Genomic DNA, 21,775 nt, shown 5'->3' with positions numbered 1-21,775 from the left:
CTAAGATGAAGACAGAAGGAGATGCCGGCTTCGCGATCAAGTGGATTAAGGTGAGTTAAATTTATTATTTATTTATTTTTTAACCCCTCCAGCGCTGTTTTACTATGCATTCTGTATCCAGAATGCTATTATTTTCCCTTATAACCATGTTATAAGGGAAAATAATAATGATCGGGTCTCCATCCCGATCGTCTCCTAGCAACCGTGCGTGAAAATCGCACCTCATCCGCACTTGCTTGCGATTTTCACGCAACCCCATTCATTTCTATGGGGCCTGCGTTACGCGAAAAACGCACAAAATAGAGCTTGCTGCGATTTTCATGCAACGCATAAGTGATGCGTGAAAATCACCGCTCATGTGAACAGCCCCATAGAAATGAATGGGTCGGGATTCAGTGCGGGTGCAATGCGTTCACCTCGCGCATCGCATCCGCGCTGAATACTCGCCCGTGTGAAAGGGGCCTTTGGCTTTGATCAGCAACGTTGATCGGCTCAGAGACTTCTAGGAGCCTGTACATTTGCTCTTTTTGGCTCTCTGATGTGATTCAAGGAGAACCGACACAGCCAACCGGGTCCAGCACTCAATTGGGCATCAGTGGAGGTGTCGGCACCTGGACCGTCACCAACCAAAGCTTCTGCTATGTCACCATGACAGGCCAGGGGTTTTCTGAAACCGTAGGTACCCTTTAACTTTTTATCAATGCCTCGCAAAGAAAATTGTGACTTTACAAACTGTTCATTACATGAGCTGAAGTCATTTTACCTATGCAGCTAAACTAACCTGTGCACCCATCCAAGGATACTTACTTTAAAGGGGTTATCTCGGCTCAAACACGGCCTATTGCCAGGGGATCTGACCTCTGTAAATGGACATATGACCATGTAATTGATGAAAAAAAAAAAAAGCTGAGCTGCAGCTTCCTTCTAGGAGTCATTGGGGGTTCTTAGAAGATAGGCCGCAGCAATCGGACACTGATGGAATAGCCTACTCCTACAGCAGAGAGCAGCCTCCTTAGAGAATTCTAAGCATCCGACACTGCCGGGTGCAACCAGAATGCCCGCCAGTCCCATTAAGTATAATGGGGTCCGGCGTAGATTCGGCCAGATTGTGGCAAAAATGCCGAGAATCGGACGGACACAAACTGCAGCATGCAGTGTCAATTCCCAGCATTGTCTGCCGGATCGTAGTGCTGCAGGTGTGAAAGTAGCCTTAGACCAAATCTTTTAAAGGGCTTCTTCAGTTTGACTGTGGTATATTAGAAGAAATTAGTGTTCCTCAACAGTTAGATGCTTAGGTCCATTGCATGGCACTATGTCCGCTCCTACTCCTACATATCCCATGATCTCATGGACCTGTACATTGCCCCCCACGAGGGTATTAAACCTAAGTGGCCTATCCTATTGTCAGGTCTAGTGCCCCCGTTTCTGGTGCAGTCTCCCTAAGCACCATCATCCAGTTCCCCAAAGTATTTCTTGGACATGGAAGTGTCTGTTCCCGTTATTTTAAAGAAAGGTGTTTTCTTTTTGTGTGTCTGGGGCCTATATAATAGTGGCGTGGGTATCACGGGAACATCTGTCCTTGGAAGGATCCCACACAGATAATAGGTTAGATCTACAAGATGGTAAAGGTCTGTACATTATATATAAATGTGTAGAACGCTTTTTACAGGGAATGTGTCATCAGAAAATGACCTGTTGTCTAAATCACGTATTTATTTATTTTTGTTTTTTAAGGGGTTCTCTGGGCTTTTATTTATTGATGACCTATCCTCAGGATAGGTCATCAATATCAGATCGGCGGGGGATCCGACACCCGGCAGCCCCGCCGATCAGCTGTTCGAAGAGGAGTCGCGCGCCGTGTCCTCTTCACTGATTACCTTCTCGCCGTCGCCTCTGCAGCGGTGAGCAAGTGTAATTACAGCCAAGCTGTCCCATTCATTTCAATGGGACTGATCGCTCCTATACAAGTGTATGGGAACGATCCGTCCCATTGAAATGAATGGGACGGTAATTACTCCTGCTCACTGCTGCAGAGGCGACGGCAAGAAGGTAAACAGTGAAGAGGAGGCAGGCGCTGGCACGGCGCGCGCCTTCTCTTCAAACAGCTGATCGGCGGGCTGCTGGGTGTCAGACCCCCGCCGATCTGATATTGATGACCTATCCTGAAGATTTTTTTTCATCAATATTAAAAGCCCGGAGAACCCCTTTAAACATATTTTTAAAGAACTTTTGATAGGTGATATATACATACACACAGATAAGGGCTCATTCAGACGGCCATGTGTTTTTTGCTGTCTGCAAAAACGCAGATCCTGTTATTTTGCAGACAGTTCAGCATGTTCTCAAAAGAACGGATTGCATTTGGCATTTTGGCTGACCCATAGACTTCAATGGGGCCACATCCTGATTTTCACTGACAAGTATAGGACATGTTTTGCGGGGCCATTGAACGGAAGAAAACATGAGGACAGCACACGGTGTGCTGTCCGCATCTTTTGGGGTCCCATAGAAGTAAATGGGTCTGCTTCTAATCCGCAAAATTGCGGATCAGATGCGGAAAGCAACATACGGCCATCTGAATGAGCCCTGACACAGGATCCGCTCACTCCTGATCAATGAAAGCAGGCGATCCCGCCACTCGCTTTACTCAGTATGCTTTTATTATCACTACATCAGTTGACAAAGGCTCTGGAAAGGGCCAAAACATGTCCTATGTCACAACTGATGTTTTCGGTGACACATTCCCTTTAAGGCTTCAGGGGTGGCTCATTTGACAGTAGTCAATCAGCCCTTTGCTTTTAGTGATCTAAGGTAACCACGCTGGGGTCAGATAGTTATTGTATGGTTAGTAAGAGGTCTGCCTGAAAGACCACCTGTAGGCTATCGGCAGTGGAGGTCCTATCAGCGCTCATTAGAAGTGCTCGATATCAATCCCCTTATTGGATGGGGAATCGGACCATGTATCACCAGCTCCACTAATTGGTCGGTACCAGTGCCCTGACCCCGGAGTTGGGGTTATTGATCCTGCAGCTTCATAGAGCGTAAGGAGGGCCTTTAGAACCCCCTCCGTTGCTGGACGGACCACCCTTCTGCTCTGGTTGTACATTGGGTATTTAAATCTGTTAAAATAGTGTTGCAAAAACGACGTTGCTTTTAGGGCTGGTTTTGAATGTATTTCATGTTGTTTTATGTGTATGCCTCTGTGTGGAGACTGTAGAACCTATACGTATTCCTGCAACAGGTTCAGTGGCCCTCTGTATAGATTACGTATTTCTAATTTGCCATTAAGGGGTTTGGCCTATCTCATACATTGGGAGCATATCGCTAGGATATGCCACCAATGTCTGATAGGTGCGGGCCCACCTATCTCTAAAATGGAGCCCTTCAACCTGAAGGAGGGCGCACCGCATGCTCGGCTGCCCTCCATTCACTTCTATGGGACTGCCAAAAATAGCTGGCTCGGCTATTTCCGGCAGCCCCATAGAAGTGAATGAAGCGGTGGCCGCGCTTGTGCCTATTCATTTCTATGGAACTTCCAAAAATAGCCGAGGGCCATTTTCGGCAGTCCCATAGAATGAATGAATGGAGGGTGGCCACGGTCTAGAGATGGGTACTGGTCCCACGCACCTATCGGACATTGGTGGCATATCCTGGCGATATGCCCTCAATATATGAGATGGGCCAAGCCTTTTACTATGTTCAACCCATCCGAAAGCTGGCTGTACACATTAGATTGAGGCTGGACGACCATCTAACGTGAATCCAGGATAAGGATCAGGCAGTTAGAGTTCAACATGCCTGATCCTATTATTCTCAGGGAGATGAGCCACTGCCAGAGGAAGAGTATGACAGTGCCTTCCTCCCCTCTCCCCATTCAGAACACATGCACGCCCGCCAAACAGAACATGAAGTGGGTCAGAAAAATGAGCGTTCCACTGACTATCTAATGTGTGTGGTCAGCCTAAGCCTATCTATGCCCTCGCCACAGTCAACATCATGTACAATGATAAGGATTTACAACAAAAAAAGGACACCTGTGGAGCTATTTTTTATGATTGAATTTTATTCCATTTGGGTTAAAAAAGTTTTTTTCAATTAGTCATTATTAAACACGTTAATCAATTTTTTGAGATACGAGGGTAAAAATCTGTCTGTTTCTTCTCAGTCCTGTCAGCTGATGGCTCATGTGAAACCTTATCTCTGATCTCCTGACCTCATAAGCATTCATTATAGCTAAAGTCTGACTGACAAACTGACAAGAGTATGGCTTAAATGAGTGTTTATGAGGTCAAGAGATCAGAGAAAAGGCTTCACACGAGCCATCAACTGAGGGACTGAGAAGTGATACTCTGCAGATACTCCGATTTTTAACCCCTGTATCTTAAAAGCAGCTGAACATTGAAAAAATAATTTTTTAGCCCAAAATACAGTACAATGCATTCATGAAAATAAATTGCCCGAAGGTGTTCCTAGCCGTTTGCTCTGATAAATGACATATGTCTTTTCTGTTGAGACCGTTGATGTATTCTTTGAGGTGCGTTATTTTATGAAGGTGTCTATACAGAGCCGTGTATTGCAGACTTGGCTCTCCAGCGCCTGTATATCTACAAAGCTCTGAAAGCCATAGGGTACAGGCCACTGACATAGTCGTAGACCTGACAGAACAGCATCCAAACTATGCATTCAGTTTTCTAGCGACACCATTGTAAAGGTGATCAGTCATGAAGTCGGCGCCGGCTCAGTCTGTGTGTAACTGCTGATGGGTCATTCAGATGTGACAAATAAAACCTCACAATAATTTTGATTAAAAAGTTATAAAATGGCACGCCGATGCCTTTCATGTGTGTCATTGAGTGCCTCCAGGCAAAGTGCTTCAGAATCCCCATATGTGCAACATCATATTCTGCAAATGTCATTTTTTCTATTCATTCCGATGCGTCAACATCTCGCCTACCGCACTACGCTTGCAGAATGACAATGAGCGGTTTCTTTCAATTATGGCTGTTGAACTTGGGAGCACAAAACAACTGAGGAAAATTACGGTATTTTAACACCAGCCTGAATTTACCGTAGTTAATACGCATTAGTTAAAGGGGTATTCCGATAGCAGCCATAACACAGCCTTCCTTCTCTGTTTCTGGAACCGGGACGGGTATTCCAATCAGAGCCAGGAATGGTTGGGATGGGAATAACTGTATAAACAAAAAATAAATTAAGGGGTTTTCCGACTGTACTGTTGATCTATCCTCTGGATAGGTTATCAGTATCTGATCGATGGGGGTCTGCCCTGCCAATCAGCTGTTTGAGAAGGCCACAGTAGTCCTGTGAGCGTCGTGGCCCTCTTGCAGCTTTCGCTAGGCCAGTGACGTCACATTCATAATGCTGTCAGTGTTGTCCAATACATTCCAGACCTCTAAGGCCTCTTTCACACGGGCGTTGCGGGAAAAGGTGCGGGAACATGCACGATTTTTCCGCGCGAGTGCAAAACATTGTAATGCGTTTTGCACGCGCGTGAGAAAAATTGGCATGTTTGGTTCTGTAGATTATAATTACAGTCATGTGAAAAAATTAGGACACCCTTTGAAAGCATGTGGTTTTTTGTAACATTTTTAATAAAAGGTTATTTCATCTCCGTTTCAACAATACAGAGAGATTAAAGTAATCCGACTAAACAAAGAAAACTGAAGAAAAGTCTTTTCAAGATCTTCTGTAAATGTCATTCTACAAAAATGCCTATTCTAACTGAGGAAAAAGATAGGACACCCTTGCCCCTAATAGCGAGTGTTACCTCCTTTGGCTGAAATAACTGCAGTGAGACGGTTCTTGTAGCCATCTACCAGTCTTCGACATCGGTCTGAGGAAATTTTACCCCACTCCTCAATGCAGAACTTTTTCAGCTGTGAGATGTTTGAGGGGTTTCTTGCACGTCCAGCCCTTTTCAAGTCACCCCACAGCATCTCAATGGGATTCAAATCTGGACTTTGACTTGGCCATTCCAGGACTCTCCATTTCTTCTTTTTCAGCCAATCTTTGGTTGATTTACTAGTATGTTTTGGGTCATTGTCATGTTGCATGGTCCAGTTCCGCTTCAGCTTTAATTTTCTAACTGATGGTCTCACATGTTCTTCAAGCACCTTCTGATACACAGTAGAATTCATCGTGGATTCTATGATGGTGAGCTGACCAGGTCCTGCTGCAGCAAAGCAGCCCCAAACCATGACACTTCCACCTCCATGCTTCACAGTTGGTATGAGGTTCTTTTCTTGGAATGCTGTGTTTGCTTTACGCCAAACATGTCCTCTGCTGTTGTGTCCAAATAATTCAATTTTGGACTCATCTGTCCAAAGAACATTATTCCAGAAGTCCTGGTCTTTGTCAACTTTATCTCAGGCAAATGTCAGTCTGGCCTCGATGTTTCTCTTGGAAAGCAAAGGTTTCCTCCTTGCACACCTCCCATGCAAGTTAAACTTGTACAGTCTCTTTCTGATTGTAGAGGCATGTACTTCTACATCAACAGTAGCCAGAGCCTGCTGTAGTTCTCGAGATGACACTTTAGGGTTTTTGGAGACCTCTTTTAGCATCTTGCGGTCTGCTCTTGGGGTGAACTTGCTGGGGCGACCAGTCCTGGGCATGTTGGCAGTTGTTTTGAAAGCCCTCCACTTGTAGACTATCTTCCAGACAGTGGAATGGCTGATTTCAAAATCTTTTGAGATCTTTTTAAATCCCTTCCCAGACTCATAGGCTGCTACAATCTTTTTTCTGAAGTCCTCTGACAGCTCTTTTGCTCTCACCATGGTGCTCACTCTCACTTCAACAGTCAGGAGCACACCAAACTAAATGTCTGAGGTTTAAATAGGGCAAGCCTCATTCAACATGCAGAGTAACGATCTACTAATTATGTGCACCTGGTGTGATATACCTGTGTGAGATCTGAGCCAATTTAAGAGGGAATACATGTGAGGGTGTCCTATCTTTTTCCTCAGTTAGAATAGGCATTTTTGTAGAATGACATTTACAGAAGATCTTGAAAAGACTTTTCTTCAGTTTTCTTTGTTTAGTTGGATTACTTTAATCTCTCTGTATTGTTGAAACGGAGATGAAATAACCTTTTATTAAAAATGTTACAAAAAACCACATGCTTTCAAAGGGTGTCCTAATTTTTTCACATGACTGTATGTTATAAGGGAAAATAATAGCATTCTGAATGCATAGTACAATAGCACTGAAGGGGTTAAAAATAATAATAATTGAACTCGCCTTAATCCACTTGCTCGCGCAGCCCGGCTTCTCTTCTGTGCTGTGTACAGGAAAAGGACCTGTGGTGACGTCACTCCGGTCATCACATGATCCATCACCATAGTAAAAGATCATGTGATGGACCATATGATGACCAGAGTGACGTCACCACAGGCCCCATCACGCAATGCAGGCCCCACTTCTATGGGGCCTGCATTGCGTGAAAAACGCACAAAATAGAGCATGCTGCAATTTTCACGCAATGCACAAGTGATGCGTGAAAATCACCGCTCATGTGAACAGCCCCATAGAAATGAATGGGTCAGGATTCAGTGCGGGTGCAATGCGTTCAACTCACGCATTGCACCCGTGCGGAAAACTCGCCCGTGTGAAAGGGGCCTAAGGGTTACATAGCATCATAAATCAATATAATGCTATGCGACCCCGGCAGTGCTGGGAGGTCAGGACAGGAGCTGCTCTGCTAGTCCGGAGCGTGACACCCACTCTCGTTGAAACCAGCCTAACACTAAGGGTCCATTCACACGCCTGTAGTGCAGATCCGCAATACACCCGGCCGGCACCCCCATAGAAATGCCTATTCTTGTCTGCAATTGTGGACAAGAATAGGACATGTTCTATTTTTTTACGGAGCCGCGGACCGGAAGATCTGTGGCGCGCTCAAGAAATGTGGATGCGGAGAGCACATAGTGTGCTCTCTGCATCCATTCTGTCCCCATAGAGAATGAATGGGTCCGCACCCATTCTGCACAATTGCAGAACAGAACTGCCTCTCCTGGGCATACAAACAAAATATGGCAGCACACTGCATGTATAACAGAGTGCGGCCATATATTGTTTGCTGTTTGTATGTTAGCTTTATGGATGTGCTAGTCTAAATTTTCTTGCAGGGTGTTTGGAGGGTAGCTGCCATTTTTAGATTAAGCACTCCCCGTCCATCTGCCCAGGGCGTCTAAGCAAGAGTATACAACTCACCGACTCATGTTTGATCAAAAATGTGCGCAAAGAGCTTCCGTTTTTCATGTATAGTACCACTGTAATCCAAAATAATCCCTAGTTCTATTGTTTGCATGTGTAACAGTGTGCTGCCATATAATGTATTGTGATTGTCCATATTGCCTCCTTTGCTGGCTTCATTCTCTTTTCCATCACATTATACACTGCTCGTTCCCAGGGGTTACGACCACCTGGCAATCCAGCAGCGGTGGTCGTGCTTGCACACTACAGGAAAAAGCGCTGGCCTCTCTGGTGGCTGGGACTGTGGGAGCTCACATAGTTTCTGTGCTGCAGGGGTGGTCGTAACCCCTGGTTACGAGCCGTGTATTATGTGATGGAAAAAATGAATCAAGCCAGCAAAGGAAGCAATATGGACAATCACAATACATTAGTAAGTGCCTTGTATTTACTTTCTTCACATGAAAATTGACATTTGCTGAAGTGAGACGACCCCTGGTCTGCTGATATAAAGAAGTGAAAAGCACGGCAGCTACGAATATATAGATAAATATGAATGATGCTACTGTATATATCTATTAGTAATAGAAAAAAAAAAAAGATGCATGGACCCAGATTCAGTTTTATTTAGAAAAGAGCCTCAAATTGAGAGAAGACGGCACACCGGGCTGAACACACGGGACGTTCATCAAGGAGGTGGAGATAAAACAGCAGCAGAACATCCTGAGGACTGAGCCATTTAGCCTTGAAGGTGCGAGAGGAACCAGACCTATCGAATTCCACTTTATATCACCCTCCATTCATGGAACTGCTAGTCACTAAGCGATATAAATCCTCCAGCATTCGGTGCTGTTTACTGTGGATCAGGATATGTGGACGGATTTCTGCTATGAAAGCCTTGGCAGCGTCAGGGTCCCACTTATGTCTCTGCAAGAAGAACAAAAACCGTATTTAGGATTTTGTCTTTTTCCCATTTTTAAAATGTAATCCCGCTATAGCATGATACTTGTAGTCAGAACTGTCAGATACAATTTAGATGTAATTATTACCCCAGAGGCTATTTTTATTTATTTCCTGCCTTCTGAAATCCATACCTTTTTTATTTTTCCTTTCACATAGCCGTATAAGAGCATGTGTTTTGTAAGACAAGTGGTTCTTTCTTGTGGCACCATTTAATATTCCACACAAATATTGCTCCCTGATCCACGGCATCTAAGAGGTTAAATGTCCATGATCGGAGACACGTACGCTGCCTGCGGGTGTCTTCTGTAGAGCATAGCAGTCGCCTGCTGGCTCAGCTCCTGAACTGGCCCCAGACTCACATTGAAAGTGGCATTGTACTTTCATTAAACCTTTGCTATGTTATAGGGACATATCAAAAGTTTAGATTGGTGGGGGTCTGATCGCAGACCCCCACCGATCTCTAGAATGAAAGGAGAGAATCGTGCTCTCTCCTCGCTGCACGAGAAGGGCCCATACACTTTCTATTAAGTCTGTCTCACTTTGTGTCCTGCCGTAAGCAGGCCCTTCTCTCCCCTTGTTCTAGGAACAGGTGGGAGTCTGCCTATTACATATCAAAAGTTTAAAGAAAGTACAGTAAACTGTAGTACTCGATGCCAAGTTGCTGCAGATAAAGAAAGCTAATGTGATTTATTCCTAGATATATAAGGCCATTAAATGTGTTCTCGGACTTCAGCAAGTGGCTTATAATGTAGAGAAAGTTAATAAAAGGCACTTACTAATGTATTGTTATTAACCATATTGCTTCCTTTGCTGGCTTAATTTTTCCATCACATTATACACTGCTCGTTTGTATCACTACGACCACCTGCAATCCAGAAGCGGTGGTCGTGCTTGCACACTATAGGAAAACACACTAGCCTATGTGCACTCCCATGGTTCCGGCCACCAGAGAGGTCTGCGGTTTTTCCTATAGTGTGCAAGCACGACCACCACTTATGGATAGCAGGGTGGTTGTAACTATGGAAATGCAAAGTGTATAATGTGATGGAAAAATGAATCCAGCCAGCAAAGGAAGCAATATGGAGAATCACAATACATTAGTTAGTGCCTTGTATTAACTTTCTCTACATGATAAATGCCACTTGCTGAAGTGTGACAACCCCCTTTAAGCGTTTCATTGAGAAACAATATACGGGGTATTCTACGATGTTCATCCAGGCATCTGTCTAATGCCCAGTATGGCCACAGCACATTGTTCTAAGCCCATGTGTTGTTTTTTTCTTTTGAATGAACTGGAGTAGGCTACTTTCACAATAGCGTTTTGGCTTTCCGTTTGTGAGATCCGTCTAGGGGTCTCACAAGCGGCCCAAAAGTTTTGCCCTAACGCATTCTGAATGGAAAAGGATCTGCTCAGAATGCATCAGTTTGCCTCCGTTCAGTCTCCATTCCGCTCTGGAAGCGGACACCAAAACCCTGCAGCGTTTTGCTGTCCGCTTGATGAAACTTAGCCAAACGAAAGTCAATGGGAAACGGATCCGTTTTCTATTGTGCCAGAGAAAACGGATCCGTCCCCATTGACTTACATTGTGTGCCAGGACGGATCCGTTTTCTCTGGCACAATAGAAAACGGATCCGTCTCCCATTGACTTTCAATGAAGTTCATGACGGATCCGTCTTGGCTATGTTACAGATAATACAAACGGATCCATTCATGACGGATGCATGCGGTTGTATTATTGTAATGGATCAGTTTTTGCAGATCCATGACGGATCCGGGCAAAACGTGAGTGTGAAAGTAGCCGTAATCTTTTAAGCCAGTATTTCTCAACTCCAGTCCTCAGGGCCCACCTACCGGTCATGATTTGAGAATATCCCACAGAATGAACGCCTGTGGTAAGCCCTGATTCATTGACTATTATTATATCACCTAAGGAAATCCTGAAAACATGACCGGCAGGTGGGCCCTGAGGACTGGAGATGAGGTACACTGTCCTAAACTATGAGGCTGGTTGAGGCATATATGGCAGCTTTAGGAATCTGTAGAATCAAAGGGTAACTCCAGTCACATCTGAACATTTTTCTACCCCTTCAGATCCAGTCTTATCCTTTGTGGGCAGTATCGTAAGTAGCGTGGATCAAATACGCATATATGAATGCAAGTGAATGGGGACGCGTTGCAACCCGCAAGTTGCCACAACAGTTTCAAGGAACTCAGCAGGGTCAGATTTCTTGCAACTGTCCTGTTGTGCTCAAGGCAACTTGCAGATCGCAATGATACCCCATTCCCTTACACTAGTTGCAATTACTTGTATTCTGCAAGCTATGGCCGTACGCAGTTTGTTACAGCCAAAGTCACCGTGTAAATGAGAATTTAGTATATTTACTGCACCATCAGTGTTCATATGGACAGCAACTGTAATGCAGGTCAGTATGGGGGCCCTAATGGGTTTGATCAGGAATGTAGTGGTTCCTGTTAGATCTTACCTCTATTAAGTAGGCAGCTACCATTGTGGCACTCCGGGAGCGACCAGCCTTACAGTGGATGTAAACACTGTTGCCCATTGTCCTATGCTTGTGAACAAACTCAATGCCTTTTTGTAAGTGCTCAAGGGTTGGCACCCCAGTGAAGTCAACAGTGCCAAGTCTCAGCTGCTCCACGCCCAACGCAGTCCACTCCTGTAGAGAGAAAAGAAAGGGTGACTGTCTGATACATGGAGAGCAAATGAACGGGCAACTGTGTAATACGTGGGGTAGAAATGCGTGGGAGATTGTGTAATAAAAGAGATAAATGAGCCGGAGACTAATACAGGGGATAGAAATAAGTGGACGACTGTAATACAAGGGATAGAAATGAGTGGACGAATGTAATACAAGGGATAGAAATGAGTGGGCCACTGTAATACAGGGGTTAGAAATGAGTGGGCCACTGTAATACAAGGGATAGAAATGAGTGGGCCACTGTAATACAAGGGATAGAAATGAGTGGGCCACTGTAATACAAGGGATAGAAATGAGTGGGCCACTGTAATACAAGGGATAGAAATGAGTGGGCCACTGTAATACATGGGATAGAAATGAGTGGGCCACTGTAATACATGGGATAGAAATGAGTGGGCCACTGTAATACATGGGATAGAAATGAGTGGGCCACTGTAATACATGGGATAGAAATGAGTGGACGAATGTAATACATGGGATAGAAATAAGTGGACGACTGTAATACATGGGATAGAAATGAGTGGACGAATGTAATACATGGGATAGAAATAAGTGGACGAATGTAATACATGGGATAGAAATAAGTGGACGACTGTAATACATGGGATAGAAATGAGTGGACGAATGTAATACATTGGATAGAAATGAGTGGACGAATGTAATACATGGGATAGAAATGAGTGGACGAATGTAATACAGGGGATAGAAATAAGTGGACGACTGTAATACATGGGATAGAAATGAGTGGACGAATGTAATACATGGGATAGAAATGAGTGGGCCACTGTAATACATGGGATAGAAATGAGTGGGCCAATGTAATACAAGGGATAGAAATGAGTGGGCCACTGTAATACAAGGGATAGAAATGAGTGGACGAATGTAATACATTGGATAGAAATGAGTGGACGAATGTAATACATGGGATAGAAATGAGTGGACGAATGTAATACAGGGGATAGAAATAAGTGGACGAATGTAATACATGGGATAGAAATGAGTGGACGAATGTAATACATGGGATAGAAATGAGTGGGCCACTGTAATACAGGGGATAGAAATAGGTGGACGACTGTAATACATGGGATAGAAATAAGTGGACGACTGTAATACAAGGGATAGAAATGAGTGGGCCACTGTAATACATGGGATAGAAATGAGTGGACCACTGTAATACATGGGATAAAAATGAGTGGACGAATGTAATACATGGGATAGAAATGAGTGGACCACTGTAATACATGGGATAGAAATGAGTGGGCCAATGTAATACAAGGGATAGAAATGAGTGGGCCACTGTAATACAAGGGATAGAAATGAGTGGGCCACTGTAATTCAAGGGATAGAAATGAGTGGGCCACTGTAATACAAGGGATAGAAATGAGTGGGCCACTGTAATACAAGGGATAGAAATGAGTGGACGACTGTAATACATGGGATAGAAATGAGTGGGCCACTGTAATACATGGGATAGAAATGAGTGGGCCACTGTAATACAAGGGATAGAAATGAGTGGGACACTGTAATACAAGGGATAGAAATGAGTGGGCGACTGTAATACATGGGATAGAAATGAGTGGGCCACTGTAATACAAGGGATAGAAATGAGTGGGCCACTGTAATACAAGGGATAGAAATGAGTGGGCCACTGTAATACAAGGGATAGAAATGAGTGGGCCACTGTAATTCAAGGGATAGAAATGAGTGGGCCACTGTAATACAAGGGATAGAAATGAGTGGGCCACTGTAATACAAGGGATAGAAATGAGTGGGCCACTGTAATACATGGGATAGAAATGATTGGGCCACTGTAATACAAGGGATAGAAATGAGTGGGCCACTGTAATACAAGGGATAGAAATGAGTGGGCCACTGTAATACAAGGGATAGAAATGAGTGGGCCACTGTAATACAAGGGATAGAAATGAGTGGACGACTGTAATACATGGGATAGAAATGAGTGGGCCACTGTAATACATGGGATAGAAATGAGTGGGCGACTGTAATACAAGGGATAGAAATGAGTGGACGACTGTAATACATGGGATAGAAATGAGTGGGCCACTGTAATACAAGGGATAGAAATGAGTGGGCCACTGTAATACAAGGGATAGAAATGAGTGGGCCACTGTAATACAAGGGATAGAAATGAGTGGGCCACTGTAATACATGGGATAGAAATGATTGGATGACTGTAATACAAGGGATAGAAATGAGTGGGCCACTGTAATACAAGGGATAAAAATGAGTGGGCCACTGTAATACATGGGATAGAAATGATTGGATGACTGTAATACATGGGATAGAAATGAGTGGGCCACTGTAATACAAGGGATAGAAATGAGTGGGCCACTGTAATACATGGGATAGAAATGAGTGGGCCACTGTAATACAAGGGATAGAAATGAGTGGGCCACTGTAATACAAGGGATAGAAATGATTGGATGACTGTAATACAAGGGATAGAAATGATTGGATGACTAATACAGGTGAAACTTGAAAAATTAGAATATTGTGCAAAGTTCATGTAATTCAGTAATGCAACTTAAAAGGTGAAACTAACATATGAGACTCATTACAGGCAAAGCGAGAGATTTCAGGCCTTTATTTGTTATAATTTGGATGATTATGGCTTACAGTTTATGAAACCCCAAAGTCACAATCTCAGGCCCCCTTTGCTCAGGGGGTATGGATTAATTAGCTGACTAGAGTGCGACACTTTGAGCCTAGAATATTGAACCTTTTCACAAAATTTAAATTTTAAGCTGCATTAATGCAATTCCTTTTAATTTGCATTACTGAAATAAATCGACTATTGCACGATATTCAAATTTTTCGAGTTTCACCTGTACATGGGGTAAAAAATGAACAGGTGACTAATGTGTGGAGAGAAAATGATGGGTGACTGTGTAATACAAGGAATAGAAATGAGTGGGAGACGAATATATGGGGTGCAAATAAAAGGGTGAATGTGTAATACGTGCAGTACAAATGAGAGGGCAACTGTGTAATATAAAGTCTCCCAGAGTGGGAGCCATTCTTTGCAGTGGCTTAACCTATTGTTCCCAAGTGGGCGAGCTTTTCTCTTTAGAAATGTTGGCCCATATTGATAGGATAGCATCTTGCAGTTGATGGAGATTTGAGGGATGCACATCCAGGGCACGAAGCCCCCGTTCCACCACATCCCAAAGATGCTCTATTGGGTTGAGATCTGGTGACTGTGGGGCCATTTTAGTACAATGAACTCATTGTCATGTTCAAGAAACCATTTTTCCAGTCTTCAACCGTCCAATTTTGGTGAGCTTGTGCAAATTGTAGCCTCCTTTTCCTATTTGTAGTGGAGATGAGTGGTACCCGGTGGGGTCTTCTGCTGTTGTTGCCCATCCGCCTCAAGGTTGTGGCTTCACAAATGCTTTGCTGCAGACCTCGGGTGTAACGAGTGGTTATTTCAGTCAACGTTGCTCTTCTATCAGCTTGAATCAGTCGGCCCATTCTCCTCTGACCTCTAGCATCAACAAGGCATTTTCGCCCACAGGACTGCCGCATACTGGATGTGTTTCCCTTTTCACACCATTCTTTGTAAACCCTAGAAATGGTTGTGCGGGAAAATCCCAGTAACTGAGCAGATTGTGAAATACTCAGACCGGCCCGTCTGGCACCAACAACCATGCCACGCTCAAACTTACTTAAATCGCCTTTCTTTCCCATTCTGACATTCAGTTTGGAGTTCAGGAGATTGTCTTGACCAGGACCACAACCCTACATGCATCGAAGCAACTGCCATGTGATTGGTTGACTAGATAATCGCATTAATGAGAAATAGAACAGGTGTTCCTAAGAATTCTTTAGGTGAGTGTATAGTGCTACGCTATGGTATTTGGTTCTGCTAGGATGTTTTTTTATGCTATATTATGGCACTGCTCACCCGCCTATTTGTCTTGCCCCTGCCTACAACATTGGACCACTTTTTTTTTTTTGTGCCAGGGCATTGCTGCATGCAACTGGGGCACCACTGTGCAGGGAAAAACAAGGCGAGCACTGCTACATTCCCAGAATGGGTGGGGGTTGGTGCAGCTTTCATTCCTTTATCCCAAAATCAGTGGGAGGCCAAGAGGTCAGACCTCCAAAGATCACAAAGTGATTGCATATCTTGTGTAGTAATATGCCATTCCTTAAGGCCTCATGCACACGTCCGTATGCCCTCCGAGACATACGGTCCGTGAGTGGGCCACATGTCCCGGAGCGGCATACATCGTGCGCACAGCATCATAGGTTACTATAATGCTGTGCGCATCGGGCCGCCCGCTGGACTATTTCCCGCACTCATATGATAATAGCCCCGCTGGCGGCCCGATGCGCACAGCTTCCTAGTAACCTATGATGCTGTGCGCTTCTGTGCGCACAATGTATGCCGCTCCGGGACATATGGCCCGCTCACGGACTGTATGTCTCGGAGGGCATACGGTCGTGTGCATGAGGCCTTAAGGGGATATATTGGGCAATAAAAGCAGGGGTTCGCATCAATATGCCCAGCCCACACAAATCTGTGTACAATGAAATTCCTTTACTCCGGCATCTGATACTGCAGGAAGTCCTCCATGCCGCCCAGTAGAGGACCTTTTCTACAGTGACATTCACAGGAACTGAAGAACGAGGTCCCACCTGAGAAGAGTGACACAGCAGCCTTGTCTCATACTCTTCATTCATGGTGATCACTCCGCTTACGTTCTCTTCTTTAATTAACTGCGGGAGACATTTGCAGATTTACGTCACATTCACAGAATATAAAGGGTGGATTTACATCATTCGTTTTTGGCCGAATGCGCCTTTTCCTGCTAATTGCTGTAGTTTTGCATTGCGTTTTTTTTTTTTACACGTGAGACACATATACTTGACATGTTTTACCTGCAAAAGCGCAAGCATCTGGCAATTTGCAGAGAAACCGCTTGACGCAAAGGAGTACACAGATCTCATGGGGCCCCAAAGCTAAACTTATATGGGCCCCCTGCCACTTAATCAAGTGGTAAAAAAAATTGAATTAGATAGAAATTGTATTTTTTTTTTTTTTTTTTAAGTTGCCTTTGGCCTCAACCACTTTATCCGACTTTTATGTCACAAAAAGTGGAACAGGTGCTTCCAATATTTGGCGCTCATTTTGAATATCGTATTTCTCAATGTATGTGAAACCAGAAAAATACATTGATAAATCTCCTGTTTCTCTTCTATTACAAACATGGCTGCCTGCAGCCACCACTAGGGGGAGCTCAGTGAATAGAAATTAATATAAACTACAATGGAAGCTGTAATAATCTCTTTGCACTGAGCGCCCCCTAGTGGCGGCTGCGTGAAAATGCAGTGTTTTCAAGCGAGGAAGAGAAGAACAAGTTCCCTCCCTCCCCCTGGGCCCCATAGCAGTGTATGAGGTGAAAACTACAAGCACTTGAGGTAAGCATTGTCTGCAGCATAGGGGGTGCAACTGAGGCATTAATGGAGGGAGGACGGCAGTGACTGAGGCACTTATGGGGGGAGGACGCCCGTGACTAAGGCACTTATGGGGGGAGGACGCCCGTGACTGAGGCACTTATGGGGGGAGGACGCCCGCGACTGAGGCACTTATGGGGGGAGGACGCCCGCGACTGAGGCACTTGTGGGGGGAGGACGCCCGCGACTGAGGCACTTGTGGGGGGAGGACGCCCGCGACTGAGGCACTTGTGGGGGGAGGACGCCCGCGACTGAGGCACTTGTGGGGGGAGGACGCCCGCGACTGAGGCACTTGTGGGGGGAGGACGCCCGCGACTGAGGCACTTGTGGGGGGAGGACGCCCGCGACTGAGGCACTTGTGGGGGGAGGACGCCCGCGACTGAGGCACTTGTGGGGGGAGGACGCCCGCGACTGAGGCACTTGTGGGGGGAGGACGCCCGCGACTGAGGCACTTGTGGGGGGAGGACGCCCGCGACTGAGGCACTTGTGGGGGGAGGACGCCCGCGACTGAGGCACTTGTGGGGGGAGGACGCCCGCGACTGAGGCACTTGTGGGGGGAGGACGCCCGCGACTGAGGCACTTGTGGGGGGAGGACGCCCGCGACTGAGGCACTTGTGGGGGGAGGACGCCAGCGACTGAGGCACTTGTGGGGGGAGGACGCCAGCGACTGAGGCACTTGTGGGGGGAGGACGCCAGCGACTGAGGCACTTGTGGGGGGAGGACGCCAGCGACTGAGGCACTTGTGGGGGGAGGACGCCAGCGACTGAGGCACTTGTGGGGGGAGGACGCCAGCGACTGAGGCACTTGTGGGGGGAGGACGCCAGCGACTGAGGCACTTGTGGGGGGAGGACGCCAGCGACTGAGGCACTTGTGGGGGGAGGACGCCAGCGACTGAGGCACTTGTGGGGGGAGGACGCCCGCGACTGAGGCACTTGTGGGGGGAGGACGCCCGCGACTGAGGCACTTGTGGGGGGAGGACGCCCGCGACTGAGGCACTTGTGGGGGGAGGACGCCCGCGACTGAGGCACTTGTGGGGGGAGGACGCCCGCGACTGAGGCACTTGTGGGGGGAGGACGCCCGCGACTGAGGCACTTGTGGGGGGAGGACGCCCGCGACTGAGGCACTTGTGGGGGGAGGACGCCCGCGACTGAGGCACTTGTGGGGGGAGGACGCCCGCGACTGAGGCACTTGTGGGGGGAGGACGCCCGCGACTGAGGCACTTGTGGGGGGAGGACGCCCGCGACTGAGGCACTTGTGGGGGGAGGACGCCCGCGACTGAGGCACTTGTGGGGGGAGGACGCCCGCGACTGAGGCACTTGTGGGGGGAGGACGCCCGCGACTGAGGCACTTGTGGGGGGAGGACGCCCGCGACTGAGGCACTTGTGGGGGGAGGACGCCCGCGACTGAGGCACTTGTGGGGGGAGGACGCCCGCGACTGAGGCACTTGTGGGGGGAGGACGCCCGCGACTGAGGCACTTGTGGGGGGAGGACGCCCGCGACTGAGGCACTTGTGGGGGGAGGACGCCCGCGACTGAGGCACTTGTGGGGGGAGGACGCCCGCGACTGAGGCACTTGTGGGGGGAGGACGCCCGCGACTGAGGCACTTGTGGGGGGAGGACGCCCGCGACTGAGGCACTTGTGGGGGGAGGACGCCCGCGACTGAGGCACTTGTGGGGGGAGGACGCCAGTGACTGAGGCACTTGTGGGGGGAGGACGCCAGTGACTGAGGCACTTGTGGAGGGAGGACGCCAGTGACTGAGGCACTTATGGGGGGAGGACGCCCGCGACTGAGACACTTATGGGGGGGAGGACGCCCGCGACTGAGGCACTTATGGGGGGGACGCCCGCGACTGAGGCACTTATGGGGGGGGGGGGGACGCCCGCGACTTAGGCACTTATGGGGGGGAGGACGCCCGCGACTTAGGCACTTATGGGGGGGGGGAGGACGCCCGCGACTTAGGCACTTATGGGGGGGACGCCCGCGACTGAGGCACTTATGGGGGGGGGGGGACGCCCGCGACTTAGGCACTTATGGGGGGGAGGACGCCCGCGACTTAGGCACTTATGGGGGGGGGGAGGACGCCCGCGACTTAGGCACTTATGGGGGGGGGAGGACGCCCGCGACTTAGGCACTTATGGGGGGGGAGGACGCCCGCGACTTAGGCACTTATGGGGGGGGAGGACGCCCGCGACTTAGGCACTTATGGGGGGGAGGACGCCCGCGACTGAGGCATTTATGGGGGAAGGAAGCCCGTGACTGAGGAACTTATGGGGGGAGGACGCCAGTGACTGAGGCACTTATGGGGGGGGGGGGGGACGGGGGACGCCCGCGACTGAGGCACTCATGGGGGGGGGAGAACGCCCGCGACTGAGGCACTCATGGGGGGGGAGAACGCCAGTGACTGAGGCACTTATGGGGGGAGGACGCCCAGAACTCTGTTCTCAATTATTTTCAGGGACTATATATAATATTGCAGCTATGCTGTGCAGCGCCCCCTGCGGCTAGTTAGAGGTGCACATCTCATACACCGGCGGCTGTGACACTTCTGCACTACAACTAATACTTTGAGCAAAGGAAGTAAGCCGGTGCGCATGCGCATTTACCGTGTCAGTCATTCCACGGAAGGGCAACGCTCCAAGGATAACCGTCTCGTCGATCCTGTCATACCACTTCCGGCTGGATATTTTCTCCATGATAACGTTATACAGCAGGGTCGGATAAAATAAAACGCGCGTTGCCGCTGACTGTAAAGACATAATTCTGACAGAGCATATTAACCACTATCCGTGAAAACTGCAACCACCACCTTTGTCACTGGCATCCCTACTGAGGCTCTCCTGCGCATGCGCAGTGTCCCGGTGTAAAGCTGAACTCCGCTGACATTTTCCATAAACTGCCGGTTTGCGCATGCGCAGATCGTCAAAACTCAGGAACGCCTCCTTTACGTCATTAGCAGTGTGACAGGAAGTCAGGAGGTAGGGAAATCTCACGAGGTAGGGTAGTATAACGCTACACCGCCTCAACTCCTAACTTGCCTAACGGCGAGTGTGACCGGAAGTAGGTTGCCGCCATGTTGTGTGAGGGCAGTGCCAATTCGGGAATATCTTTTTCTGAAAAATTGACAGCTATGCTCACTTTGCTTTATATGTTATTAGTGCTATAATATAAGAGAGCAGAAACGACTCTGATTGTAGATACATTTTCACAAGTAAAGTGAAGCCACTTCATTTAGATTTAATACAGGGAAAACACCAACAAACTGCTGTTGATGGATCTTGACACAACACACGTGTGACTACTGTAGTTTCAAAGACTTTTTTTATGAAACGTTCTGCTTCCTTATCAAACTTATGGTTCCTTTTACATCCAGTGATGGACCTGGTCCAGTATTTGAGTTCTTTGCGGTGCGGAGGCATGGACTGAAAATCCACGTAGTGCTTCCATGGGGTTCCATGCCTCCGCACCGCACCTTCCAGATTGCGGACCGATGCGGTGCACAAACGGCCAGTGCCCGTATACTGCGGACACGCCGTTTGCGGGCCGCAATATGGGCACTGCCCAACAATGGTCGTGTACATGAGCCCTAAGGCCCTATTCACACGTCTGTGTCTGTGAAGACATCCATGACAATCTGTATTCCACGGACACCACTAGGCTGAAAATGAATTTCCAGGCCGCGTCCTTGCAATGATCCATGAAAAAAAATCGGTCCAAACACGGATGGCATTAGTGTTGTGTCTGTGATTTTCATGGACCCACAGACTATAATACGCATGAGGGATCCGTAATCACAGACAAACTAGGGCGTGCTTGGGGACTGTCGCCGCCAACCCACAGTCCATGGAAAACTACTGATGTGTGACCTGCGACTATTTTAGGCGTAAAATAGTCCCATGTCCCCTTTTTTAATCGTCCGTGCGACAATATTTAGTCGCACGGCTGGTTTTATGCCGTGTTCACCAGTTGGGCATGACGGGGACAGGGACTGTGTCTGGGGCTGGGACTCTGGTCCCGGCAAATTTACTAACATTCACGCCTGGAAACAGGCGTAAATGTAAGCAAAAAACTACTCCAGCCCCTGGCAACAGGCACAAGGACTGCCACAGATGCGCCAGATTTATGAAGAAATGCACCCTCGTCATTAGACAAATCTAACGGCAAGGGGGAAACTAAGGCGTAAAATGCCGGTCTTAGTAAATGTGCCCCAGTGGGTATATGTCCTGTCCGTGGAGATCACAGACAGTCACATCCATGATTCACTAACATCTGAGGACCCATGCACACGGCCGTTACCATTTTGCAGTCCACAAATCGCGGATCCACAAAATACGTATACCGGCCAAGTGCACCCCGCACTCTCTTCGGTCCCTTTTATAGAAATGCCTATACTTGTCCGACATGTTC

At 47.4% G+C, this 21,775-nt stretch overlaps 1 protein-coding gene across 1 annotated transcript; it reads right to left on the bottom strand.

Annotated features, from left to right (window-relative positions):
* Positions 1 to 8,812: 8,812 nt before the first annotated feature.
* PTPMT1 (protein tyrosine phosphatase mitochondrial 1) lies at positions 8,813 to 20,274 on the bottom strand. Its single transcript, XM_044270386.1, has 4 exons — positions 19,975 to 20,274; positions 16,552 to 16,632; positions 11,656 to 11,847; positions 8,813 to 9,135 (listed from the first exon to the last, which is right to left on the bottom strand). Exons 1-4 carry the CDS (start codon positions 20,125 to 20,127, stop codon positions 8,998 to 9,000), a joined length of 564 nt encoding a protein of 187 aa, XP_044126321.1. The 5' UTR covers positions 20,128 to 20,274; the 3' UTR covers positions 8,813 to 8,997.
* Positions 20,275 to 21,775: the final 1,501 nt, after the last annotated feature.

Source organism: Bufo gargarizans, chromosome 10, assembly GCF_014858855.1.
Source record: "Bufo gargarizans isolate SCDJY-AF-19 chromosome 10, ASM1485885v1, whole genome shotgun sequence".
NCBI lineage: Eukaryota > Metazoa > Chordata > Amphibia > Anura > Bufonidae > Bufo > Bufo gargarizans.
Note: the sequence above shows the minus strand (reverse complement) of the source record. Positions and strands in the feature narration are given on the sequence as shown.